The sequence below is a fragment of the Idiotropiscis lumnitzeri genome, chromosome 6 (assembly GCF_059441095.1).
Source record: "Idiotropiscis lumnitzeri isolate Australia: NSW breed Sydney's pygmy pipehorse chromosome 6, RoL_Ilum_1.0, whole genome shotgun sequence".
Lineage (NCBI taxonomy): Eukaryota > Metazoa > Chordata > Actinopteri > Syngnathiformes > Syngnathidae > Idiotropiscis > Idiotropiscis lumnitzeri.
In genome coordinates this window covers 3,781,985-3,808,563 of record NC_142396.1, presented here as the reverse complement: position 1 = coordinate 3,808,563, position 26,579 = coordinate 3,781,985, and the positions used below count along the sequence as shown (strand labels likewise).

The 26,579-nt window shown below is 41.4% G+C and overlaps 4 protein-coding genes across 6 annotated transcripts in view; 2 read left to right on the top strand and 2 right to left on the bottom strand.

Moving 5' to 3' along the window:
* The window catches only part of poc1b (POC1 centriolar protein B), a 38,355-nt gene extending 30,434 nt beyond the window's left edge, over positions 1 to 7,921 (bottom strand). For all 3 annotated transcript variants that reach the window (XM_088297605.1, XM_088297604.1, XM_088297603.1), the window contains exons 1-10: positions 7,195 to 7,921; positions 6,898 to 6,982; positions 6,337 to 6,508; positions 5,641 to 5,820; positions 5,244 to 5,351; positions 5,043 to 5,158; positions 4,842 to 4,975; positions 4,322 to 4,390; positions 3,825 to 3,977; positions 3,661 to 3,738 (exon numbers count right to left, since the gene is read on the bottom strand). In XM_088297605.1, the coding sequence (XP_088153731.1) occupies positions 3,661 to 3,738; positions 3,825 to 3,977; positions 4,322 to 4,390; positions 4,842 to 4,975; positions 5,043 to 5,158; positions 5,244 to 5,351; positions 5,641 to 5,820; positions 6,337 to 6,508; positions 6,898 to 6,982; positions 7,195 to 7,209 (1,110 nt within the window). In that variant the 5' untranslated portion in view covers positions 7,210 to 7,921. The remainder of the gene's footprint in view (positions 1 to 3,660; positions 3,739 to 3,824; positions 3,978 to 4,321; positions 4,391 to 4,841; positions 4,976 to 5,042; positions 5,159 to 5,243; positions 5,352 to 5,640; positions 5,821 to 6,336; positions 6,509 to 6,897; positions 6,983 to 7,194) is intronic.
* cep41 (centrosomal protein 41) lies at positions 7,712 to 12,613 on the top strand. Its single transcript, XM_088297606.1, has 11 exons — positions 7,712 to 8,787; positions 9,014 to 9,077; positions 9,154 to 9,201; positions 9,278 to 9,339; positions 9,575 to 9,644; positions 9,713 to 9,851; positions 10,138 to 10,298; positions 10,747 to 10,814; positions 10,897 to 11,011; positions 11,085 to 11,309; positions 11,889 to 12,613. Exons 1-11 carry the CDS (start codon positions 8,755 to 8,757, stop codon positions 12,029 to 12,031), a joined length of 1,128 nt encoding a protein of 375 aa, XP_088153732.1. The 5' UTR covers positions 7,712 to 8,754; the 3' UTR covers positions 12,032 to 12,613.
* Positions 12,614 to 12,891: 278 nt separating this feature from the next.
* Positions 12,892 to 16,870, bottom strand: cpa5 (carboxypeptidase A5). Its single transcript, XM_088297608.1, has 11 exons — positions 16,715 to 16,870; positions 15,759 to 15,840; positions 15,516 to 15,650; positions 15,204 to 15,308; positions 15,022 to 15,123; positions 14,328 to 14,429; positions 14,153 to 14,263; positions 13,974 to 14,064; positions 13,428 to 13,627; positions 13,269 to 13,353; positions 12,892 to 13,151 (listed from the first exon to the last, which is right to left on the bottom strand). Exons 1-11 carry the CDS (start codon positions 16,777 to 16,779, stop codon positions 12,964 to 12,966), a joined length of 1,266 nt encoding a protein of 421 aa, XP_088153734.1. The 5' UTR covers positions 16,780 to 16,870; the 3' UTR covers positions 12,892 to 12,963.
* A 1,735-nt stretch (positions 16,871 to 18,605) lies between these two features.
* On the top strand, positions 18,606 to 26,391 carry tes (testis derived transcript (3 LIM domains)). Its single transcript, XM_088298096.1, has 9 exons — positions 18,606 to 18,821; positions 21,037 to 21,122; positions 21,623 to 21,695; positions 22,177 to 22,656; positions 23,316 to 23,738; positions 24,762 to 24,977; positions 25,148 to 25,306; positions 25,759 to 25,938; positions 26,023 to 26,391. Exons 1-9 carry the CDS (start codon positions 18,795 to 18,797, stop codon positions 26,035 to 26,037), a joined length of 1,659 nt encoding a protein of 552 aa, XP_088154222.1. The 5' UTR covers positions 18,606 to 18,794; the 3' UTR covers positions 26,038 to 26,391.
* The last annotated feature ends 188 nt before the right edge of the window (positions 26,392 to 26,579 follow it).

Genomic DNA, 26,579 nt, shown 5'->3' with positions numbered 1-26,579 from the left:
ATACACAAAAAGCTCGTTCTACAGAATGTTTTATCGGATTTTCAGAATTCTAGCTGCGTTCGAAAGTGGCCTTTTCACCCAACTTTGCAAATTTGACTGATTCTCATTTTATTTTTAAATCCTGTCACGTTGCCACAATGACTTTAAAAAAAACACAAAAAAACAACCATTTTGCCATTATAGATACAATGGTTGACCACAAAATATTACCTCCGGGCATTTCGTCATATTTCTGTTGCGAAATGGAATGGTTGGCAACAAGAGCTTGTGTTTAGGCACAAAACATTGCTGCTTAAAATATTACTGCCGTTAAGATTTCAAATGAGCTTATCCAACAAGTACCTACGTGTCATCTCGCTCTGACAGGACAGAAAAAGAAATTTCGACTGCAAACATGAGAATCGGAAGACGGCCATGCATGGCCTGCATGGACCAGCATGTGAGCAACACCTCCAGTGGTGAGAAGAGGTACTACACCCAGTTGCTTGCAGTGAGTGGGTGACTTAAATCAAACCCACTCTGGCTAGTCTATTATTAGAGCTCGGTAGAGGGCCCTCAGGGTCCCGAGGGGCTTGCACGTGGACTCCTCAAACGCCCCCCCCTCGCGCAACAGCGCCCACACCACCAACACCCACGGCTGCTCTCCCTCCTCCTGTGATCTCCACTTCCCTCCATCTCACTCTCTCTTCCTCTCGCCACTTCTCACTCACCCAGCACATGCCTTCACATGCGCCAGAGAAGTACCCGGAAGAGCATGAGGAGGAGGAGGAGGAGGAAGAGTGGGTAGATAGGACAAGAGTCGAGTGGCTATTCTAGATAACATTTCATACAAATGCAGAGTGGAGCTACCTTTAATATCCGGGGCACATATAGATGGAGCAATGGACTGGTGGTCACCCAATAGCAGGTCACATTCAGACAATGGCCTCTAAACATGCAATCTGATCTAGCAGCTTTATGGGGTGCTAGGCTTCCTCAATTCCGAGGCTGCAGCAAGAGAAAAAATGCTCAAGTCTTAAACAGCCTTGCTGGGCCTAAGTGCTCACTTTGCCATGAGACTGTTTCAGGGCTGTCAGACCATCATCCGAGGTGGTTCATTGTCATCTGATATTGGCCGTCAGAACTCTCTTAACTATACAGTATTTACCGATGAGGATGGAATAGTGAGTGATGTATAGTCCAAAAATTATGAGCGACGGGGCAATTCTTCACTTGAATGAGCGGTTCTCAGCCAGAGTCTTTGAGTTTTGTACACCAGAGAGTGAGGACGACACGCCGGTGACTCAGAAGTGGATGAATGAATGAGTTTGAGCTCTCCGTTCAGTGTGAATTGCCAACATTTTCACTTCAAGCTTCAATATTTCATCAGTCTCTCCTTCAGTTGTAAGGGAGAGCGGCCAAGGCTCTGAGTCCCCGGTGTGTCATCCTCACACTGACATCCAAACCCACCGGCAACTGCCCTAAACTGCCACTCCTGAGGCAAGGTCATGACCTTTGAGCCGCGGGCTCTTTCAAGTGATGAATAGACCCGGTGAGCTGTAAATGAGCTCAAGAAAATGTTTACTCCAAGCTTTGCTATTTCATCTATTAGTATATATGAAATTGTAAATGTGGTTAAGTATTGTTGGAAAACACAATTAAGTGTACAGTATATTCTGTATCCTTTTCTTACCGGCTGGAAATTGATTTATTACCTGTGTGTAAGCTATGTGCATTTGATGAGCTGTAATATGTGACATTGCCACATCATGAAATGACAATTCATATTTTGAATCACTGAAAAACCAGTGGCCAAGATTCGCCATTTGCGAATCCTAACGGCAGAACACGGCACGGTGCAGGTGAGCAATGTGCAATGGAGGCTTTTACTGTTCAGTTGATCCCACCTCATTTGATGGCACTGGGTTGTATCGGAAAAGCAACGGAGGCGAGGAAATTAATGGCACACTTAAGTTGGAGGGAGGATCTGCGCAGCCCAAAAAATGTGCAGCTTTGTTGAGAGTATATGGTCGACACGGCAGATTACAACATGCAAATTCCACACAGATTTGAACCCTCAACCTCAGAACTGTGTGCCAGATGGGCTAAACACTAATAACTGATAAAATAAATCATCAGTGAAAGCAGGGAGTAGTAGTCTGAGTGCTTCAGTTACAGCTCTAAACCTCAATGTTTGTGAGACATCTGTGTATAAGATACTCGAGGTAATATGACGTTCAGAGTGGGACGCAGGCGATACAAGTCCCGCCCGCTCGCCAGGCTACAAATAGTGCCTTGCCATTGGTGGGATAACAGTGGCTGCTGGTGTCAATCAAGACGACTTTTAGTAATGACCTCCTCTTGGCTCACTCCATTCATGACGTCCTCCCAGATTGCAGCCACAGGGCATGCAGTGACAGAAGTAGGCCACAACGCGCACACACACACACACACACACACACACACTAATTACATTAGAATGACAGTATTTATGAGAGTAAAATTATTCAACAAAGACCCAAAATTGTCCAAAAGTGCGAATGTGAGTGTAAATACTCGTTTTTCTATATAGTACTGGTGAACACTCTATTGTTTGTCCACATGTGCCCTGATGTTGACCGGTCCATTGTTTGTATGAGCCCTGATATTAACTGGCGACCAGTCCATTATTTGTTTGTACCGTCAATTGTTTGCCTGTGATGTGCCTTGCGACTGGCTGTCAGGAGAAAATGGATGGATTTTGAAGAGCAGCAGGAGGAGGGTCCAAAATCACAGGCTGGTTTGCAGTACCACCTTGTGGCCATGACTGGTAATGCATTAATCATCACAGCGATACTTATCAGGGCTGAAGTTAAAGCACGTAACACAAATCCTGATATCAACATGTAATGAAGGTGTGGTATTGATATTTTGTGCCCCGCTAATTCATCATAATGCTACTAGTGGTAAAATTACATTGTGAGAAAGGTTCCAACGTTGAGAAAACTCGGAAACAAAAAAAATTCAGGAGAAAGAATTGAGAAAATCGCAGGGAAAATGGTATCGTTTTAAAATTATAAAGTTATAATATTGCGATAGAAATGCTAATGTTGCGGTGAGATCTGTAAAATTGCAACCAAAAACTAAAAATTCTATGACAATAAGATCAGAATATTACAAGAAATATCGTGAAATATGGTGTGAATGACAAGGCCATTTGTGAGAAGTCATAATTCCACCCGAATAAAATGGAAACAGAGCTAAAAGTTGCATTTTTTCAACAAGAATAAAGTCATGATATTGTGAGAAAAGGAACATTTTCGGCAAGCAAAAAGTAATGTAGCACAAAAAAATCTGAATTGACAATTTCATGCAAATAAAGTTGTTTGGGTAGCCTGAACTAAAGTCACATTTTATTTACATGAATAAAGTCATAATACTGTGAGAAAGTCGTACCACAAAAATAGTAAAAAAAAAAAAAAAAAAAATCACTTTTATGAGCAAGTATTATAACGTATTAGAATAAATATTTCGTTTCAGTCGTGTGAGAAAATTTTTTTTAAAGGTAGCTGAAAAGTCACAATGTGAGATTTTATTTTCTTTAACAATAATCAAGTCTTATGTACTAAAGACTTATGACAATTTTCACATTAAACGTATTTCTACTCCAACGATAAACCTGACTTTTAAAATGGTACTTACCACGTCTTGGTGGCTAGCTTCTCGTAACTCCACGATGTCTGGCTCCGCCGAGTGCGTGTCCGTCAGCCCCGGACCAACCTGCGAGGAGGCACAAAGAATTTCCATTAGCACTTCCATTTTTTTTTTACACTGAGAGATGGTGGACATGTGGAAAAAAAAGGCACCTGAATGTCCGTTGTGTGCGGCTGGTGCGGATGGGGCACCCTGGGATGGATATCGGTCAAATGAGGCGGTGGGTTGGGCATGACCTGCCGGGTGTGCTGCTCCAGGACCTCCCGGTACGATTTGGCGTCAAAGTTGGTCTTCCACAACATCACCTGGTTAGACAAAAATATAGTACTGACAGTGGCATGTGACCCAACTTTGGTAATGTTTTTATAGGCCATCATCAACATACGTGACGTGAGCCAATATTTGGCAAAAATTTTCAACTGAGGTGAAAAGAACAAATGAAGCAATTAAGGTGCAGCTCTGTAATGCCCACACATTTGGACTGAAACAAAATCAATATTGATAAATATACGATGCATCACAATATTGCTATTAATACTGTGTCATATAATTAATATATTGATGTCAGTGCTGTATCATAAAATAACAATATTGAATGGTTTGTCAATCCTTTTGTCCATATATGAGAACCGTATTAAAAGTCACCAACCTGTGAATCGATGCCCCCAGAAGCAAAAAGCTCTCCAGCTCTGGAAAAGGCCACGGTGAGAACAGCGCCCTGAAAAGAACAACCAAAGTTTAAAAAAAAAAAAAAGTAAAGGGGTGTAGTACTTTATTCTCCTGACATGACAACTCCCTTTCATATTACCACAACTTAGTTGAGAGGAGAAGCGGCTCAGATAATGGATGGATAGATAGGCATGAAGGTTAGGTAACGGTGAGCAAAAATATGCGGGAGAAAACCCACGCAGGCAAGGATAGAACACAATGGCCGGGAGCCGGAATCGAACCCTTCACCTCTGAACTGTGAGGCCATCGTGCTCACCAGTTGTACACCGTGCCGCCATTCTCATAAAACGGCAAACGAAAATTGCAACATTGGCATGATAAGTGTTCATTTTCATAACATTACAACTTTTATTCCCAATATTACAACTTTCTTATAATGTTTTCCTCTACATTTAAAAAATTAATTAAAAAAATAAATACAAATAAATTGAATGCTGCACCTTGTGTCCATGAAGCGTGTATATGAGGCGTCCCTCCAGCAGGTCAAGGATTTTGATTGTGCTGTCGCTGGAGCCGCTGATCAGGTAGTTATCGGACGGGTGGAAGGAGAAGCTGTTGATACAGGCCCTGTGGACTACAATTCAAACGTAAAAAAAAAAAATCGACATCATTCTTGAGCGTCTCCTGTTCTGCTTGATTACCTTGATAATGCTGGATAAGCTTATTAGTGCGTATGTCCCAGATTTGAAGGGCGCTATCAGCCCCTGATGACGCGATACATGTGCCTCTCGAGTTGAAGTCCACATAGGTCGCGGATCTGAAATGTGGATGATTGAGGTGAAATGTGGAAAAGTACAGCAACATTGGGAGGATTAAGGTTTCTCTCTTTTTGTTTTTTTTACCCGCGGTAATCACTGAAGCAGTTGATGCAGTTCTTGCTGGACGTGTCCCACAACCTGACGGTGCGATCATCCCCGCAGGACACCACAAGGCGACTGTCTGGGGAAAACCTACACGGTAGAGAGGCTCCATCAGGGTCTATCTTTAAAAAGGGGCCAGGCTCGACTAAACAAACATCAGAGAAATAATCATTGTTGAAGATTCATTGAAAAACTGATGTGGAAAGGCGTGACAACATCAGGACTTAAAAAAAAAAAGTCTAGACCATAATAAACAATCACCGAGCTATTAACTACTCACTGGAAGTTTGAAAACTTATCCAAGAGACAAGGAATATTTTGACCTTGGAACCATCGGCATTTCAAATAAGCATCCATACCCTAACAAATGACCTCGTACCTAGCGCAGCGCACCCAGTTGGTGTGCTGGTTGAGCGAGTAGATGAAGCACCGCCGGCTGACGCTCCAAACCTTCACCGACTTATCGTCGGATGCCGTCACCAGCCTCACGCCGTCGTGGGAGAATGCCACACTGCGAACGGCAGCTGTGTGCGCCTTGAACACCGTTGACTCGGCTTTCCTGAAACACAACACATGAGGAAAGAGGTCACAATTTGACCAAAACAAAGTCCAAAGTCTCTTTTTTTCTGACTTTTATTGACTTAAAATGTTCTGGACATTTTTAACAAGTAAAAGCAGATGTTTGCAAATGTAATTTGGATTAAACACTACAGAAATCAGATCATTACTGTTGAGAGGCTGACATTAGAACATTTGGAAAGTAGTAAGTACTAAATTATGAAAATAATTGGCATTAATTTTGAACCTTTATAACTTTTTTGTACGACAAGATGCGTGACAAATGATGCAATGAGTACAACTTAAACTTAAAATGTCACATCTTTCCAGATTTGTTGGGAGCATTACATTTTCCATGTAACAAACACTTAACTGAATTATAACATGTGATTTTTCCAAGAATTACGTTGATGAATGTAAAAATTTCACTGTAATATTTTGAAATTTATGTGTTAAAATGTTGCCATGTTGGGAACGTCCAATTTTAAAATGGACTTGATGGTAGGTTTTGACTTACAAGGAAGGCTTCCAGAGTCGCACCATCTTGTCCTTGGATGAAGTCGCCACCAGATTGCCGACAGGACAGAACTGCACGCCTGTGACAGTGTCCTGATGGTTAACAAAGCGCAAGGACCTCCCCTTGGCCGACAGGTTCCAGATCATCAGGCTGTTATCCACGGAGCCCGATGCTGTTGGAAAAAAAAAGACCAGAGAAACTTTGCTGGCATTGTCACACAGGGAATAAACAAATCACTATGTCACAATTTAAATTTAGAGTTTAACCAACAATATATCGGCATACTTATCAGAATATGTTATTAAGGATTGTGTTTAAATATGTTTTGACATTATTTGCCTGGTAAGAAATTCATCGTATTATCTGTAACGATTTGTTTCTACTGCGTTGATATTTCTGTTGGAAGTTGATGAAAGTTAAAAACTGTTTTAAAGTTTAACGTTTTTGAATAGTCATTGCCGTTTTATTATGCGATACGTCAATGAGGGTTTTTTTAAAGGCCATATCGCTCAGTACTCTAACTTGGTAAAATAATAAAAATCGATAAACATGATTGCTTACCGATTAATTTGGAATTTGGACTGAAATTCACACAGGTGACGGCATCCTTGTGGCCCTTGAGTTGTCTCTCCATGCTGGGGTCATCCTGTATTGACGACAGAGACGTATTGCGTTTTCTCCCACTTATATTTAATGCCGTGAGCTCAAAACTTTGCAGATAACAAATGCAGGAAGTTGAGAGTTTCGACAGTTCTACTTAGCAAATCCTCTTCTCAAACACATTACTTACTCGGCTTCCATTAGCGCACACGGCTGCTTCTTCTCGTCTCTTATTCGTCAAAAAAAAAAATTACTCACCAGCACCGAAGCCATCGTGGATGTTTTTGCGTCATTCGATGTTAACGTTGACCGACTTGAACGTTTCCTCCATTATGCTCAAACATAGCGCCTTCGGGAACGTATCTAGACCTGAGCAGTCAAGCGCTGATAGAATGATGAGCAAGTCCACTAGCTCCAATCCACAACCAACTAAATAAACAATACGTTCACTTGTGTTTTGTGCATTGTGTCTTCACAACGCTGTCTATTTGGTGCTAATTGCTAAAGCTCTAACCCGTAGCAGCAAAAGTGGCAACATTGCGTTCGTATAAGAACAAAAGTTAAAACGATTACGTCTCGTTAAATGACATGTATACTGGTAATTGGTGTTTGTAAACAAATGACATGAGTCTAGCTAAAAATGATTGAAAGTGATGTACTCCCCCCGTCACCGGGGCCATGACGTAAAGCATTTTCCGGCCGCTTAGCAACTACGACGACCTGCCCTGGCGACGTCTGCGATTGGCTCAGAAGGATGACACTATCCAATCGGCGCGCACAGCCTGCTAGAACACTTGCTAAATTGTCAGCAGCGGCAAGGCAACCCATTGGATAAGTTAGCGATATCGGTTATGTTTTTTTTGTCAAAATGACGTGTATATAGGTAATTACTATATGCGAATGAATGACGACAAGAGTTAAATCGGATGAAAATTACGTATTTCCCCACGTCAACAGAGTCATGAAGTCAGCGTTTCTGCCGCTTAGCCAACTGCGCCGAAGGAGCAGTGTCGACGCGTGTCATTGGTTCTAAATTGACATATCACGCCCCGGTTTTGTATAAAGCTTTTTCATTGGCTCAATATATTCGACAATATCCAATCAGCACGTCCACTGATGATCCCTTGCAGATCCAATTCAGTTTAAAAAAAAGTTGGATTGATAGTGTGCCTCTTACTTATTGTTTTATTCGTAATTTAATTCGTAATGTGCATTTTTTCATTAGGTTTTAAGTACTTAATATACTTCGTCTCAATGTGTTGAGAGGTGAGGAGTAATAGATACAATTTGACGATACATCTGACTTTTTCATAGTTTATCAGCGTATTTTTCAGATACAGCCCCCTCTTGGGACCGAAGATAACGTGCGAGCATGATGTCCCAAGTGGGGACGTATAACGTTGACGCTCAACTCTCGCGAGCGTGACGTTCCGAAGTTGGAGGCGTACGGCATTGATGTAATGATTGTGATGATGTAAAGGACGCCGTTGTCACGCCGATGCCCAGACAATTGCCTTAAGACATTGGCTCGTAAACGCGTATCATCGCCGTGTCGCCGACGTCCGTTTTAGATTATGCAGCCTTAGTATTTCCGCTGCCATGTTGTATGTGCAGATGATCGACTAGTAGGGTCTGCGCATGATAGGATATAATACGGGAGGTAAACGTCGAATCAAGGGAACTTAATTGTTTAAGTAATCGTAATTGTATTGAAAGCCATCCTGGCTCATAAGTAACAAAGTGTCTTTAAGATTTTAACATTTTGAACGAGATTAAAGCGTCAAAACCACGCCTTTGGTGTCCAGGCTGTTGTGAAAGATGTCGATCTACAGGGGCATCGGCAGCGATCAGGTAATTTCTGTTTAAATGATTGTGTTTTATGTATTTATGTGATACTACTGTAAAGCTTGTGTCTGGATCGATGTTACGGCACTGACTTTTAAGTCAAAACGCGCGGAACAGCGCTAGCTAGCTGCTTAAGTGTAGCTCAGAGTTACGTTGCCATGGCAACCGCATAGCACCTGCAAGTTATGCTGATATTGTTCTCTAATGAATAAACCAATTTTGACCGTTACAGTACATGAGAAAACAGATACCAAAGAATGCCAAGTATCAACACATCAAAACAAAACTGGACACGGGTAAGATTTAGATGTAATACAGAACATGAAGCATTAATTTGCATGTGACATATTTGTGTGATGTCCCTTAAAACAGGAGTTAGCCTCACCAAGTATTTGGAGCGTCTGGAGGAGATAAAACAACGTGAGTGAGGCATTAGCATTTATCATTATGGGTCTAGGATGCAACTATACTAAACAAAAGTCTTTTTTTCCCGCAGACTACAAGTTCAACAAAGGTGAAATCTTCAAGCGTTTTAAAGTGACAACGTTTGCAGAATTGGTGAGACATATTTTTTATAATCTTTTTTCAAGTGTAAAAAGGTAATCTTACTGAGCTTTGCAAACGCCTCAGGTTTGCACTGTAAAAAGTTTTTTGAGACTTTTAAGGTTTATTTTACCTCAGAAAACATTGGTGGAACTCTGAATTTTATGACCTACTCTTAACTGGTCACATACGTGTAAAAACGATTGTGATGCTATTCACTATTGATAATCAACCATGTTTTCAACCTCAGGTACTTCAGGTGGCATCAGTGTCCGACCTGAATGAATGTGTCAGCGGTGATTCATATCACAGCCTTCATGGTAAATAAAATTTGTAGTTATGAGTTCATAACTATTGTTATCATGCTAAATTGCTAAACGTCTATCAGATGACGGCAGCGGTGACAGAAGCATGTTGGTAGCAAAAGAAGACTCACAGGCGGGGCACTTGAACGGCTCACTGGAGACGTCGGAGCCCAAAGATGCGGCACAGGAACAAGGCCAGACCATGAGGTCCACATTGCTAAGGTAAATAGCATTTTTTTTGTAGACTATCATTCGAAAAAACCAAAGGGATGAGTTTTAAGACCGCTTCACACCGCACTTACTTTGCCATAATTTGCCAACCCCACTCCAGAAGTCTCATAGTTTTAGACAAAATTTGCTTGAGTTTCCAGAGACCTTTAGTTTGGATTCTGCATATCGTGACACATTTTTTCCAAAAAAAAAAAGCTTGAAGAAGATTATGAAAGAGAAGTGTGTATTATTATTATAAAAAAAAGAAAGAAAATGAAAGAAAATGTTTTATCTGTAGCGTCATAAACGGTGTTGGTGAGCTAAACATGAAAGGTGACAAAACAAAGGGAGCCGACGAAGATGTGAACGCAGACGCTGAAAAGCCCTACCCAGATTGCCCCTACCTGCTGCTGGACGTGCGTGAACGTGAGCTCTATGACCAGTGCCACATAATTTCAGGTAATGTCTCTTTCCACCTTTGCCCTGTCCTCCTTTCGTCATACTGCATTTCATTCACAGGCACCTTTCAGAGCACACATCCATGCATTATTCAATCCGCTTCTCTTTATGGGTTACGGGGGGTGCTGCTGCCTATCCTAGCTATCTTCAGATGTTTGGCAGGGCACACCCTGGACTGGTTGCCAGCCAATCGCATGGCACACAAAGACAAACATCTGCGCTCATAATCACACCCAAGGACAACTTGGAGCGTTACTCGCTTCTAAAAATATTCTTTAGCTGCAGCTCAACTAAAAAAAATATACACTCCAATCCATCAGTCCAAGTGATTTATATTTTAGAGATGCAGATGTATGCAGACAATGTTATTTATCTGAGATTGAAATGCAGTGATGATTTCAACATCTGGAGCATGGCCTTATCCTTCCATGTTTTTCTTTCCCTCCAGCTTACAGCTTTCCCATCGCAACGCTGTCCCGCTCTATGAACCCTTATACCAAGGAAGTGCTGGAATATGTATCCTTCTTTCGTGATATTAAAAAAACATGATTGCAAATAGAAACAGATGTGTGGCTTGATCCTTAACTGGCTCATGTAGAAAAACGCCGAAGGTAAGATCATCATCGTGTACGACGAGGACGAGCGCATCGCCAGCCAGGCGGCGACCAGCATGTGCCAGCGTGGCTTCGAGAACCTCTTCTTGCTCAGCGGAGGTAAGATGGGCGAAGGCGTCCGCTCAACGACGAGGTTACCGCCACAACTTGAGCCTCTGTTGTCGTCTGCCAGGTCTCAAGGTGATCGGTCAGAAGTTCCCCGAGGGAATGACGACGGCCCCCTTGCCCATCTCCTGTCTGCCCCCCACCGTGCCTTCCAAGTGGAAAAAGAACGTCCCGCCACCGCCGCCTTCGCCGCCACCATTGATGCAGGTGGCGGTGCAAAGATGGAGGTTCACTGCCGACGAGCTTGCCAGGATTGAAGGCCAACTGGAGAACTTTGTCATGATGGGCAGCAGTAAGGAACTCTCAACAAGTGCCATGTCATATTGTAATTCTTTATAGGAGGCTCATGGAGGAAATAGGCACATTGAAATATCACAATCATCGTGATTCAATTCTCTCCGATTCCAATACAATAACATTCACTGCTGATGTGATATGATTCACCCGCAATTCGGATTTGATATTCTTCCCCTCTTGTAATGTTCTGCCCCAGTACCAGGTGGGAGGCGCGGGTTACATGTCAGAATAAGTCTCATGTCTCTTCTTACATAAACAATGATCTTGATATAAACCTCTGCCGTTCGTATCTCTCCCGCGGCGCTTTTTTTGGGGGGGTTCGGGTGCCGTCAATTTTTATGAATAAGGCCCGGAAGGCTTCCCAGATCGCGAGGGACTGACCGGCAAAAAAGGGTCAAGTGCCCATCTCTACAAATTACGATACAATGCAATTTCTAGATACAATGCACTCTCTGGAAAATAAAATGACAAATTTCCTGACATAAAAAAGTGATAGTTACGAAATGAACTTGTGCATATAACAAAATGTACGTATTTAAATAATGTTGAATCTTTATTTGCGTGTGTTCTTGAGGTCGTGCATCCAGCCGCATGTCTACATCCAGCAGTTTGCCAAAAGTGGGCAGTGTCCGCAGCAGCCGCATGGGCTCCTCCGCATCCTCTGTATCCTCGGTGTCCACCAGGGACAGTGGACGAATTCAGAGGCCTTGGAAGTGATCGCACCAGCAACAGCGCCTCTGTCTTAGTATTTCCTCCTTTCCTTGTCATTTGAATGTGTTTGCACATGAGTGGCTTTTGCACTCCGTTGACGGCTAAGTGGATCATGATGAAGTTTTTTTTTTCTTTATTTTTATTCATATTTAATGTGTAAATCAAAAGGCACATTTGAATGCTGCAGTTTTGTGAATCTCATCACAACACGTCTTAATGATCATTGCAAACCATAATGAGTGAAATGTGTGTGAGTGTGTGTGCGCCTGTGTTGTGTGAGCGAGTGTATGTATGTTGCATTGTGGGTGCCGTTCTTAAAGGTTATGTGATCAGAAGTGAATTTTTTTCTTCTAAGTGACCTTTAAATAAAATTAAAAAAAAAAAGGGATTGATGCAATTCATCAGTGTTTGCTTATTTCCTGAAATCTTCCCAGGTATTGCAAAAGCTAAATTAAGGTAACAAAGATTATGAATAATGTTCATATAACAGGGTTCTTTTGAGGTTCTCATTGTACACTGGTCGTACAACGTCAAAACTAAAAAGATTTTGTCCAATTTTGATATTTTATTTTGCTTGGGGTTTTTTTCCTGTTGAATTTTCTCACTATGGGGTTTATCAATTGTGCTTTATAGTAAATGAATTTGATTCTACTTGATTTGTATTTTAATTATTAAATGTTTGTTTTTTATATATTTTTTTGGAATTGTTTTTTTCATTGTCAATTGTTTTATTTATATTTTATATTTAATTCATTTTTTAAAAATCTGGAATTTAATTCAGGCATTCAGGTTGCATCGCCAACGTAGGAACGGAACTCGCTCCTAAAGTAAGGACTTGTTTTCAGACAAAAGTAGAAGCTCAGAAGTGCTTTTCTTCCCTGACTGTTGCTTTATTTTTATGAATAATCTTCCTCTTCCTGTAGAGGGCGCTGTGCACCTCAGTAGAGGTTCTTGGAGGTGTGGTCCATAATGGCCATGAGGGCCAGCCACGTCTCCCTGGCCGTTGGGATGATCTGGTTGGCGGGAAGCACAAAGCCGTAGCGTCCTGTGTCACGTAGCTCGAAGGTGAACGAGTACTTGATCCCCTGATTGTACGTCCAGTCGATGGTTCCTCCGCTGGCCTGGTCTGGAACGCGGGACAGAATGTTAAAAGGTAAGCTGCGGCCTCTGCTGAGACTTGAAATTAAATATAGCTCAGATCTTGAATAGAATTGTACACGTCCCCGTGAGGAGAAAAACTCACAGATGGTGTTGATGATGCTTCCGTATCGGTAGCGTGTGCCGTAGAGAGAGGCCAGGTCGGTGATGGCATTCCTAGCCAAATTGTGCTGCACCAACACACAAATAATCAATACAAATTGTAATACAGCTTCATGGTACCACATTTGGGTTGATGACCTACCAGCTCAACCTGGTTCTTGACAGGCGTTCTGGTGTACCCGTAGGGGTAGAGCAGCATCTGGGAGTACGAGTGGATGGATACGAAGGACTTGATGTTGCCGTGGGATTTGACGAAGTTCACAATGGAGCTGACCTCCGACTCGGAGTGCGCCCGCGGGCCGCGGTACGTCTCCGAGCAAGGATTGCCACTCGCACCAGGGCCTACGATACAGTATACAAGTATACACTGGTGACATATACAAAAGGAAGGTGAAGTTACCGGGACTAAATGAGGAACTAATAACTCATAAACTAACCAGCTAACTTATCAACTAATGATAAAAAAACTAATGTTGAAAGAATCAAATGACTAACAAATCCTGAACAAAACGATAAGCGAACGTCTACATGAAAGGTAAGTTAATAAGTCAAGCGTAACCGCAGCAGCATACAAGATGTTATCAGGGTAATGTTTCCAGTTGGCATCTAACGTCAATTCAAGATCAATATGACATCAAAATCACACAATTGATATCATTGAACTGGGTTGGTTACTCCGCAACATTACCTCCAAAACCAGCATCCCAGTTCCTGTTGGGATCCACTCCCACGCAGGAAGAACCAGGAATGGGCTTCCTAGTCTTACGCCACATACGGTTCTGGTAAAATGGAATCCAATGTTGTCAAAAGTCGTGAGTATTTTTCGAAATATTGATTACGTTTTTTTGTATTGTAGTGCGGACTCACCCTCGTGTGCGAGTAGTAGTAGCCATCAGGGTTGGTAACAATCTCCAGGAAAATGTCCATCTTGTCGAGGATGGCGGTGAGAGCGGGATCGCGGCTGTAGTCGGTGACGATCTGCAGCGAACAAAAAATGTAGCTGAAAACGATACACGTAGAAACCCGAGGGTCATTGAATCACCTTCTTGGCGAACCAGGTGCCGCTAGCCTGAGTGACCCATTCACGAGAGTGGATGCCTGTGTCGATCCAGATGGCGGGACGTTTGCTTCCTCCGGTGCTGAACTACACACACACACAGAGTGTTCATTTGAATGTCTTTCGGACATGGATTTTCTGCTTACATCATGCTAATAAGCTAATGTAACTGGACCAAAAATTTCGCTCATAATCCTAAACAAATCCAAAACAGAACCAATAGAGTACACCAGTCAAATTAATAAACTGACTGACTACCAAAAGGGTTGAAACGGAACCAAAAAACTCAGATTGACTGACCAATGAAATGAAAATAACTGATGGACTTAAAGAGTCAATCTGGCTAACTAACGACTGAAAAAACTAACTAGCCAACTACCAGATAAACTAAACCTCTGACTGAACGACTGGATAGCTAGCCAATGAACTAACTAACTGATAAGAACTTACTAAAAAAAATAATGATAAAAAAAAAATACACAGTAGTTCTTCAGTCACGCTGATGCAAAACTAAATAGCAAACTGACCGACTAATGGACAAAAGACCATCTATCTATCTAGCTAGCTAGCTAGCTAGCTAGCTAACTAACTATCCAATGGATGTCCAAAAACAACAAAAATAGTCCATCAGTCAAACAAACTAACACGTATGTGCATTGCGGGTTTCATTCGTTGTTACCTTGAGCACGTTGAGTGGACGCTGCTCGTAGCTTTGACCAATCACGAGCTTGCTGACCAGTCCCGGATTCTCCGCCACCAACATGTCCTGGAACCTGTACAGCTAAAACCACCGCGTCGACAAGATGAAGGCAACATTCAGCAATCAGCCACTAGCAAGTGAAGAACGACAATGCGTGACACCTCGCTGATGCTGTGGTATCTGGAGAAGTCGAAGTTAGCGGTGTTTCTGGGCTCGGCGTCACGAGCGGAGGCATCCATCTCCTCCTGCTCCTCGTCCAGGATCACCTAAAAAAAAAAAAAAACTAGCGTGTCATTTCCTACAGTGCAGACATTTTTTCCACCACATTTTTTTTCACCACAGCACCATCTGCTGAATCCAGTGCATTTGCCCCACTTGGCCCCAATGCAAGTTGGGGTGCAGGAACAACAAAGAATCCAAACCAATTTCTAACTAACTAACCGACTAATCAGCCTAATAAAGAAAATTCTAACCTGCAGGTCCTCAATCATGATGGAGTATTCAATGTCGCTGCTCTCCAGGAAAAGTTTGACAGCCTCCAGACTCTCAAGGGGAACTCTGACGTCCACGTGAGCGTCCACATCGCTGGCCTCCATCCAGAAGTCCAGCTGACGAATACACGCACATGCATGCCCACACACACTACATTAGCCGTACAATTTTGATTGAAGATGTTTGGTTTTATATGGCGTTGCCACCAGGGATTGCTCACTCACCCCATACTCCTCCATGTCCTCCATTTGTTTCAGAAGAGACAGCTGGGCTTCATCCTTTGCCACCAGGCGAAGAACCTGATGTCTTTGAATGCAACACAGGTTTCACATCTTATTACTCATCACAAAAGTGTCCATGAACGCAACACATAATGATTAACAATAGATATTTGTACGCTTCTGTCTTAACAAATATACAAAGGCTTGTTTTGACGCAACGAGATGAAGAACCGGATGTCTTTGAACGCTACACAGCATATATTTACAGCCAGACGAAGTAACTGAAGTCTTTGACCATAAACACTCAATAGGTTTGCAACCATGGAAATAACCTGATACATTTGAACACAACACCCAACATTGTCTTTGAGCATAACACAGCGTAAGTATTGGCAACCATGCAAAGACCCAGATATCTTTTGAACACAACACACAATCCTTTCACCATTTTTCATGAAAAAAAACTGTCTTTGAAAATTCTCAATTTTTTCTTTTTTACAGAAGCTTGTCTTCGAAGACTTTTTAACCAGATCCTGATATCTTTTACTACAACATCTCGCACACGCACGTTGAAAATATGTGAAGAGACTGATTTCTTTAAACACAACGCACAAAGTGTCACAAAATTTAATACACTAGTAGCGGAAAACACTCCACACACGAGTGAGGAAAGACTTATTTGGCATCTTGTGTCAAAAAATACATTCACTGGTCACGACCTTCCTCCTTTATCATACTGTATATAACAATTCGAAGTGGGTGTGGGTAATATGGCGCAATTTTCTTTCACGTACTTGTCAGCACATACAGTAGATTGCACAAACTGCTGCTGCTCAATATAATGTGGTCAAAAAATTTCTGTTTTCTCCCTGTATGTATTATTCAACCTAGGCAGACTCAAGTGAGTACCATGTGGACTATTTAAAGTGTGTGGTCTGCAAAGATGGACATCAACTCACCCCTCAAAAGTCTCCTTGCCCAGCGCGGCAACCAGCAGCGCGGCCAACACGATCAAGACCCTCATCGTGACAGAGTGCAAGAGTCCCGTCCGGGACCCCCCGCTCACCTCTTTATGGACCCACCGGGGGTGGGTCAAGCCCTCCTGGCTCAAGGGCACGGAGGTGTGTCAGCAGGTGCTACGATTCCCACGCAACCCGGAACGCTGACGTTCCTTCACACCTTCGTTAGATTTTCTGGATTTGGGAGTTTTAATGAAATAAAATAAAAATAAACAGGAACACTCATTACAAATAAATTAATAAATAAATTGAATAGGCACAAACAGTAAAATAACATGTATAGCATGAAATAAACCAGGATACATGGTAGAATTTGAGGTAATTCATGAAAATGAAATTATATTTGAGAAATGACATCTGTCAGTCTACATAACTTGCCATTAATATCTATACACAAAATGGCATCTATTCACGATAGCATCATTTTGATGATTCAAATTCATTCACTGTCATCAATTTCTGGAAACATCAACAAGCCAAAGTACACTCTTCCTTTCAAATCAAGTAAACAAATGAAAAGACGATTTCTCACAAGACACCAGGAAGAAGACAACCCCAATTGCATCTTCCTCTTTTGTTACCTCGTACTGTAGCTAATTAAGAACTTCAGTAAATAATACTAATAAGCATATTGATGTGAATAAATATGTGCTCCTGTGGCAGAAAATGTAACACACTTAGACACAATTACCGGCTGGGAATGTGCAAATATTGAACATTCTTTAGACTGCCTGCAACATTCATTTTACTTTTTGGAGAAAAACAAGCTTTAGCACTGCTCACAAGTTGCAGATTTGCTTTATGTAAGGCGACTGATAGCAAAATAAAGTCCAGCAGGTGATAAAAACACCTGCTACGGTCTCACACACACACATCCCTTAATGCCAGCACATACCTCCTCACTTAAGATTAAGTGTCCTATTCTGTGTTTCTTGTCAAACTGAGACAGCGCTCTCACAGAACTTCCTTTTTTATACTTGAACTCATAGATTGCTGCATGCTCATGGTCAGTTGCATAAATGTACAGAGTACCTGGGCCAAGATGACATTTGCATTTCCAACAGTTCTGTTTTAATGTGGGACAAAGAGGCTGGAGAATATTTGGTCCATTTAATAGAACAATATGATTGTTATTACAAAAAAGAAAGTCAATGTTGTAATTTTTGTGTTATGTTTCAATTACATTTATTGACAAATTTATTTTGAACTTGTCAGTTCACTGATTAGTAGCTTTTAAGGGTGTGGCAGCATGAACAAGTTCGCACAGGAAACCACAACATTTCCAGACATGCAACATCACGATTGCTCTGGCAGTAATATGTCCTTAAAAGTATCCTTAATCACACAGTAAACACGCAACACACAGTTTTGTTTCAGGGATTTGGTAACTGCAGGTTGTTCAAAGCATCACATTTTCCTCAATCCTTTGTTGGAATGGGAGCCCGCCTTTTATGACCGCCGATTGGCTGATTTCATCATCCCGCTGTTTTTTTTTCATACCTCGTTTCTATTGGCTTGATGGAACATCTGTCAGCGCCAATCGCGACACCCTTGAAAGAGAACGGGGCCGGTCGCGTAAAAGACGTGAGTTAGTGTGGGCAATAAAGAAGTCCGGTATTGGTAATTTCAAAATAAAACAAGAGTGAGGCCTCGCAATGATGAAAATGATGTCAGCCGGGTGACTATGAATGATGATGAATTGTTTGACTATTCAGAAAACTGTCTACAAGTTTATTATGTTATGTAACGTTTAAAAACACAAAAACGATCTCATCACTCGTAAACGTATATTGCTGTATCTTATTTTGTTCGTCAATACCGGAAATGTTAATTCTAGCTTCAGTAACTTCACGCTCGTGCGTAGCGGGCTGGCTTCCAAAACCGAAAGTGGTTTCTGGACTGTCCCGTTTATCGTCTTCAGTCAGTCTCGTCGTCTTTCTTTTGTGGGTAACTTGAGACTGCTTTCCCGTCGGCGTCTGCTTGGTTCAGTTGGTGTGTTTTCAGAGCCGAGGAGGCGAACATGGAGATCGAGAAGGAAGTGAAGAAGGTGAGTCAACGCCCTGCTAAGGTGCGCCAGGAGGACGCAGTGCAGGTGGTCTCTGGCCGCTTAAAACAAACCTCCAAAAGTTGCTAAAGTTTTACCTTTATTCAAAGCGTGTCGCTATAGTCACTCTTTCATAGTCATATTTTTTGTATTGTATTGCTAATTTATGACATTCATGATTCATATTCAGTTTACAGTGATGGTCTCAACTCGTAAATTTAGAGAAAACCACACTAAAAATGTTTTTACTTTTTTTTTTTAGATATAACAAAATATCACAGCATTACATGCGAATATAATATAACACTAAAAGAGAATGTAAAGACAACCTGATTCATGTAGTGTAAATATTGTGTTGCAGTGTGCCTCGAGGAGGCGTGGTTTTGTTGCTGACGTCATGAGCGTCAGGGCTTCATGTCACTTGGTAGATTTTTTTTTGTAAGCCTAAAATTTGGTGTATGAGTAATCTTCAGATACTTGAGTGAAGTGGGGAAAAGGTCATGGAATTACCTCGCATGTGAGCAAGGAGAGCCATAGCCACCATTGCACTTTGAGTTATCTATTGAACGGGATAATCAGCCAAACCCACAATATAAAATGAGAACACTGCAGGAGCTGCTGTTGGCCAAAATGTACATCAAGTAGCTCACATGTAAACTACCGGTAACTGGCCAGCCCAACTCCAGCTCTTGACAGCACTCACTAGGCCATGCGTCTTAAAAGCACACATCCAATATATGTAGTAGAGTACAAATTTTATACTTTAAAATCAGTTTAGATGTCCATGATGAGATAGATGATAGATATGTATGCTTTTAAGTAGACTTGATTGAAAGTTTTTATGGTTCTGAATGGGAAAAACTGTTTTTTTTTGTTTGTTTGTTTAGTTTTTTGAGAAGGCTAACAAAAAAAAGCAAGAAACTGGTTAGCAGCCAGTCCCTTTTCGGGGGTGTCTTTGTTAGTGTGTTCATAGACGCATTAACTGATGTTTTGTTGAGCTGCCAGATGACCCAGACAGGCTTGCTAAAGCGTCCAATTTTAATCCCCGGCAGAGATAAACACACTCAAATGTTGAATGCTCATCCCCACAGCTGTCTTCGCTCTTCTTTGTGTCATCAAACAGATGTTTCATGGAAACATCTGTACCCACAATCAATGAAGTCACCCTTGCAAATGTCTTGACGTGGTTTGACAGATGTGACATTGGAAATTCTTTGGGAATGTGCCTGAATTTATTTTTAGTGGAATTTCCAAAATCCCAAATGAAACGATAGCAATGGAATCCTTGAATAACCTTAAGGGTGTTTTGTGTCCCATTTTAAAATTTGTTAATTCATAAAAGTCACAAAAATGCAAACAAACCAGTGTTAGAAGGAAAAATATTCCCATAGGAAATATAGGAAATGTAAATAATCGTTATGAGACAATATGGATAATTAATCATTTTCACGTTTTTAAATGGGTTTAAGAAGTAAATTTTATTTTTTTTCTATATTCTCAATTAGTCATTTTATTTGTCCACATTAAGAAATAGTTAATTCATGATTTTTTTCTCATTCTTTAAAATATGTTCAATAAATAATTATTTTAGTGTTGGTTTTTTTGCATTCTTTATAATTTATCTTTTTAATTTCCACATTATAAAGTATGTCTAATCATTTTTATGTTTTTCATGTTCAAAAAATTTGTGTAATACATTTGTTTTATTTGGATTTGTTTTCATTTTTAAAAAGTCCAATTATGTTATACTTTTAAGTTGGTTTAATTCCTATTTTTCATTCTTTAAAAATTTTAAAAAAGTGTTTTGTTAAAAAAAAAAAAAAAAATTTAAAATTGCATAAATTAGTCATTTTTATTTTTCCACGTGACTGCACTCATGGGGCTCAGCCCAAAAGGACAACGTGGATCCCTCTTCCCATGGCCTTACCACCTATTTATTTTTTAAATGCAAAAAAACAACGTTTCTAGGAAATTAACATTTAAAAATTCAGTAACATTAGCACTGGTCACAACATAAACCACACCTCACTTTTGATTGGACTAATGTGCATGTTAAAACAGGAGGAAGTCACAAATTAAGGAAACTTCCTGAGTCAGCGTTATTGAGGAACCACGTCACTCACTGACTGACTCATTGACCATATATGGTTAAGAAAGAATGTTGCATGGAGTTGTGTACCTGATGAAGTGTCTTCTCAATGTAACGTTTGTGTTTCAGATGACGCTGGGACATGAGTTTGGTGCGGGCGCTGCCTGCCTCAAGTGTAAAGACAAGTGTGAAGGCTTTGAGCTTCATTTCTGGAGGTGAGGACCTCCATCAAGGCTGAACTCGTTTATCATTTCTTATCATGAATATATAAAGAAAAACATTTTCGTTGTTGGCAGTGGAATTTTGTTGTTGAGCACGTCCTTGTTGAGGAGCAAACCGTCTCCAGCAGTGACGCTCGTTAAAAAGTGACAAGGCCGCTTTGTTGAACCCAACACATGGACTCACACAATGACTCACGGCTCAATTCCCGCAAATTCCAAGCGTGCGGGCTTAGGCTGGGATCAGCGGCTCGTAGACTTAATTAGCAACATTTGACTGATGTCACAATATGTTGCTCTCTAATCTACTGTTGGCTAAATGATGCGATGAATGCTTACGTACACGTCTTGAACCCACATGTGCACGTAATAGCAGTCATAAATAATTGTGCTCATAATTGCTGATCTTGCCAAAATGTCCAACTGGTTTGCTTGTTTAAATTCAACGGTCTGGAGGTCTTTGACACACTTGTTAATGAACTATTGGTCCGTTGCAGGAAAATCTGTCGCAACTGCAAGTGCGGACTTGCAGAGCACAATGTGCAGATGAATTCAGAGGAGAACAAAAAGGTCAGGAGCAGAAAGTTTTCACCTCTAGCTTATATATTTATTTATTTTTTTTTTTTAATGGTTTGATTGGCATTAGTTAACTTGGAGTAAACCAATTTCACAATTTATTCATTTTTTTTTTCACATTGGAAAAATTATTTTACCCATTCGTTTATTTTTTCTGTGTTTTTAAAACTTATTTATTTTTTTCACTTTTTCCAGCTGTACAAAGAAATTATTAATTAGCCATGTGTGTCCAAATTAAAAGGGATTGTGCCAGTTTTTTTTCATATTAAAAAAAAAGTGTTTTATTTATTTTTGAATTTTTAAACAAAATGTTATAAATTATTATTTTTTGTTTAGCTACATTTCACAATTTTTTCATTTTACTGTTTTTTTTTGTTTTCCCAGCGTTTCTTCAGGATTTTTTGATTTTCTTTTTTTTCCATACACATTGTTGCTCTTGTATGTTTCCCTAAGTGCCTTTCCATGTTTTTTGCAGGTGGGGAAGCTCTTTGAGGACACCAAATACACTGGACTAATTGCCAAACTGAAGACGGACGGTGTCCCCATGTATCGCGGCAACGCCGTAACCATCACACTGGGTGGTCCTGCTACCGCCCAAATAGTGTTACCGGACATGGCTCACACATTGTTACCAGCCTCTGCAACCGCAGCCGTACCTCACACCACCACGGCCGCTGCAGGTTCCGTCCCGCCTTCAGCAGCCTCAGGAGGTATGACGTCCGCCAGCGCCCAGGCAGCCTCGGGAGGTACGGCGTCTGGTGGCATCCAGGCAGCTTCAGGAGGTACAGCGTCCGGTGGCGTCCAGGCCCGGCCGGCTGGCGTTGCCCCCGTCAAGACGAACACAGCGAGCGTTTCCGTCAGTTCCACCAAAGCCAGCGTAGTGCCAGTCAACAAAGAAACGCCTCTCAAATCTGTCACGTATGAGTGGGCGCCCCCTGTGGCTAACAAATATGTGGTAAGTTTGCTTATGTGTGCATTCAACGGATGGCATAAAAATCCAGCAAGTGATCATTAAGAATTTGATTAATAATTTTAGTTTACTTTTGAAAGATCAGCCACAATGTTAGCTAATGAAAGTTAAGCGACTGCACACACCCCTGACAGCATTATTCTAAATCTGTCGTTTAAATTGCATAGCAAATTTCAAAATTTCATTTAACTGTATATTTTTTATTAATGTGTATATTTAATTCAGGATGAAACTTCACATTTTTTGTTTTGTTTTTCCATTTAAACTATTTTTTACATTTTCATACACGTCCTGCATGTTTTTACTGCATTTTGGTTTTGTTTGCGGTAATCGTCACTAAACACTAGAGGGCGCCAAAGTCCAATCAAAAACAAAATCACTCCAACTGTGCTGTTGTGTCATGCTTGTAATTGGTTTCCCTCTGAGAAATACTGTATCACAACATAGTTTCCATTCTTTGTGAGATGACAGCCATATTCCAAAATTTATTTAAATTTAGTTGTTTTTTTTTTTCTTTTGAGTTATTTAGAACGATCTGAATGTGCTTTGCTGGTTGTTTGGTCTCCAGTCATATCTTAAGCCCAAATATTTTTCCTTACCTCTTCCGTGATTGGTCCCCTTTTTTTTGCTTCCCTCTCTCGCAGGCAGTGCGCTACATTGAACTACTGCCGCCCGAGAAGCGCCCCGTGGCGGGCACTGAAGGCGCCGCCTACCGCCGGCAACAAATGGCCCGCCAGCTGCCCGAGCACGATCAGGACCCGAACAAGTGCCATGAATTGAGCCCGGCCGAAGTCAAACAGATGCAGCAGTTTGTGCGCAAGTACAAGGACGAGGCGCTGGGTGTCGGCGACGTGAGGCTGCCCGAGGAGATGGTTTTGGTGCAGGCGGCAGCGGGTCAAGGTGAACCAGGCAATGCTGGAGGGGCTAAAGCAGCAGGACCAGGAGCAGTGGGTGACAAGGGGGCTGTTGGAGCTGGAGGGGCAGCGTCCAAGTCCGGTGGTGGCGCCGTAGGTACGGCGGCCACGGCTGGAGCCCTGGCGGCTCCAGGAGCCCCACAGAAAAGCTTCGTAAGGATTTTTACTTCTAAAGTTCTTATTTATTCATATTTGTGTCTTATTCAACAATACATGTCAGAGTCTGCTAAAACAATCATTATTGAAGACACTGTCACCACATGACATGCTCATTTTCAAACCTGCAGACTGGGTAACACAATTAACCATTTGATCCAGGCCATGTATAATTGTATGATTAGGATATGCAGTGGTGCAATAAAAAAAATGCGCAGTGGGTTGCAAATGTCACATCAAAGTGTTCCGTTGAGACTCTCTGACGGATGTTTGGCTGTTGTCTGCATGCGGCGCATTGTGTGCTGCTTTGGCACCGAGCAGGGTTTTGTTAACAGTGCAACAATGAACGCGACACGCCAGCACAGCTAATCTTTCGGCAACAATTAGCCAACATTTCCTTGTATTTAACAATGTGGATTTTGGATTCTTGTCCGTGTACTAAGTGTGGCATAGGTCACCAATAGTGAACATAAAGTAGAAAAAGCCTGGGAAAAAAACTCACAAATGTGTAAATTATATATGTAAAACTAAAAAAAAAAATGTAGGTTTGTTTTTTTTATTTTTTATTTAAGTATGGGCCTTGGATCACCTTTTTTTTTTTAGCGTTTGTTAATTTTGAGTAATTTTTTAATATTTTTTTGTATTGGCTGAATGAACTGTTTTTCAATGAACTTAGCCAATATAAAAAGTCAATTTATATTATTTTTTTATTTTTCCATTTTTTTAAGAGTTGAAATAAATTCAATTATTAATTTTTCAGATATTTTATGGTCTTTTTTTTTCTCTGCATATTTTTATTGGTTTTGATTATTCCTCCATTTTAGCATTCTATTTTTCCGGGTTAGTTAAAGTTAGTTAATTGGCAGTAGCTCCATCTATTATGTTAGTTTTATCCTAACATGTCTGTAAATGACTTTCTCACGTTTGCCGAGATTTAGCCGTTTTAGCGCCACCTGTTTCTCAAACATGAACATGGAAAGAAACATGAGAAAAAAGATCATCTTATCTCCCTCCTTGCAGTCATGCCGCCGCTGCGATCAGCCGATGCGGATCGGCGACCCGGCCGTGTACGCCGAGCGGGCCGGCTACGACAAGTTGTGGCACCCGGCCTGCTTTGTGTGCTGCACCTGCAACGAGCTGCTGGTGGACATGATCTACTTTTGGAAGCGTGGAAAACTCTACTGCGGACGACACTATGGCGACAGCGAGAAGCCGCGCTGCGCCGGCTGCGATGAGGTGAGTAGAAAAAGGGCGGTGTTCCTGGCTTAAATTGAGGCAGAGGTGGAGCCATTCTTCATTTTTCTTTTTCTTTTTTTTGGTGACGTGCTCAATTGAAGTAGGGGAAGGAAAGAGTTAGGCACAGTTGACAGTTTCCTTGCTAATTTAGTGGTTTTGTTCCCCCCTAGCTGATCTTCAGTAATGAGTACACGCAGGCCGAGGGTCAAAACTGGCACCTGAAGCATTTCTGCTGCTTCGACTGCGACCTGGTCCTGGCCGGAGAGACGTACGTGATGGAGCAGGACAAGCCCGTCTGCACAGTCTGCTACATGAACAACTATGCTGTGGTAAGACTCGTTATTACTTGATTACCTTCGTCCTCATGCCAAGTCCTTTCGTAAATTCAATTAATTTCTACTGCTACGTCGATGACGTATGGGATTTTTTGGGATTGTAACCGTAGCCGCGGCTAGGTTGCATGTATCAGTCGTTGATGTCTTCCGGAGCACAAAATGTGCTCCTCGTGGGCGGAGGGATAGTGCTGGCGGCTTGGAGATCAAAGTTTTTTTGCGTAACAGTATTGACTTCCTATTTTGCTTAAATAAACCTCGCCTCATCATTAATACGCCCAAATAATGTATTTCTACTTCCCACCGTCGTGAGTGACGTCATCTCTTCTGCGCATTCTGTGCATAACGTTACAATAGATTTAACACAACACATTAAGTTGACTTATGAGTAAAACCTTTGTTTTTGATTCGCAACGAGAACAACTACACTGTATCTTTTACGTCCACAGAAATGTTCGGGGTGCGGTGAGGCGGTGGAGCCTGAGGCTCAACGAGTGTCGTACGGTGACCACCATTGGCACGCGGCGCCGCAGTGCTTCAAGTGCTCAGGCTGCGCCAAGGTTCTGATGGGCCAGCGCTTCATGGCGGCACAAGGACGGCTCTTCTGCTCTGTCGAGTGCAAGAAGAAGGTGTGAATTCAAGATAGCAGCCTGACGTTGGGGTGAAGCGATTTGTATTAGTGCCTTAAGGTCTGCACTTTTTTTTCTATTCAGGTCTCAGCCAAGTAACTACTGAAAACTCACTTCGCTTGTTTCATTAAAATGTGAATTTATGACTGAGTATTTGCTGATTTGGCCAGTTTGGTGCGAAACAATCATTTAGGCCCATTTTTGTACATTTTCAAGGATGAACTCCTATTAGAGAGTTTCTCTGATTGCTAAATAATTTGAAGGACCTTCAGTATACTAGACTGCTAAATTAGCGACTCGCCATTGGTTCAGTCGTGAACCTTATTAAGCTTTTAAAATACGAGTTCATGAAGTATGTCTATCATTAGTAGAGCCACCCAAAAACTCCCAAAAACCCATGTTCGGAAAGACACAATGTCCAATGACAATAAAGGGATTTCTGATTTCTGATCAGATGGGTGAGAATATTTATTTTATAATTGTTTATATTTTTTAATTTTTGCTCTCTTATCTATACAAGTTTGTATATACTGTTAATAAAGATAAAGATGTCATTTAATAGTCCCACAATGGGTAAATTTGCAGTGTTACAGCAGCAAAGATATAGATAAAGTTTTGCGGCGAGCAAAATTCTGATATAA

Excerpts from the sequence above, each read along its gene's own strand:
- cep41 (XM_088297606.1), top strand. The coding sequence starts at position 8,755 with ATGTCGATCTACAGGGGCATCGGCAGCGATCAG. Across the intron at positions 11,012-11,084 it reads CCTCTTCTTGCTCAGCGGAG|GTCTCAAGGTGATCGGTCAG; the intron begins GTAAGATGGGCG and ends GTCGTCTGCCAG. Across the intron at positions 11,310-11,888 it reads CTTTGTCATGATGGGCAGCA|GTCGTGCATCCAGCCGCATG; the intron begins GTAAGGAACTCT and ends TGTGTTCTTGAG.
- cpa5 (XM_088297608.1), bottom strand. The coding sequence starts at position 16,779 with ATGAGGGTCTTGATCGTGTTGGCCGCGCTGCTGGTTGCCGCGCTGGGC. Across the intron at positions 14,065-14,152 it reads ACTACTACTCGCACACGAGG|AACCGTATGTGGCGTAAGAC; the intron begins GTGAGTCCGCAC and ends CCATTTTACCAG. Across the intron at positions 13,354-13,427 it reads TCAAGAACCAGGTTGAGCTG|CACAATTTGGCTAGGAATGC; the intron begins GTAGGTCATCAA and ends GTGTTGGTGCAG.
- tes (XM_088298096.1), top strand. The coding sequence starts at position 18,795 with ATGGAGATCGAGAAGGAAGTGAAGAAG. Across the intron at positions 22,657-23,315 it reads CTGTGGCTAACAAATATGTG|GCAGTGCGCTACATTGAACT; the intron begins GTAAGTTTGCTT and ends CCTCTCTCGCAG. Across the intron at positions 25,307-25,758 it reads ACATGAACAACTATGCTGTG|AAATGTTCGGGGTGCGGTGA; the intron begins GTAAGACTCGTT and ends TTACGTCCACAG.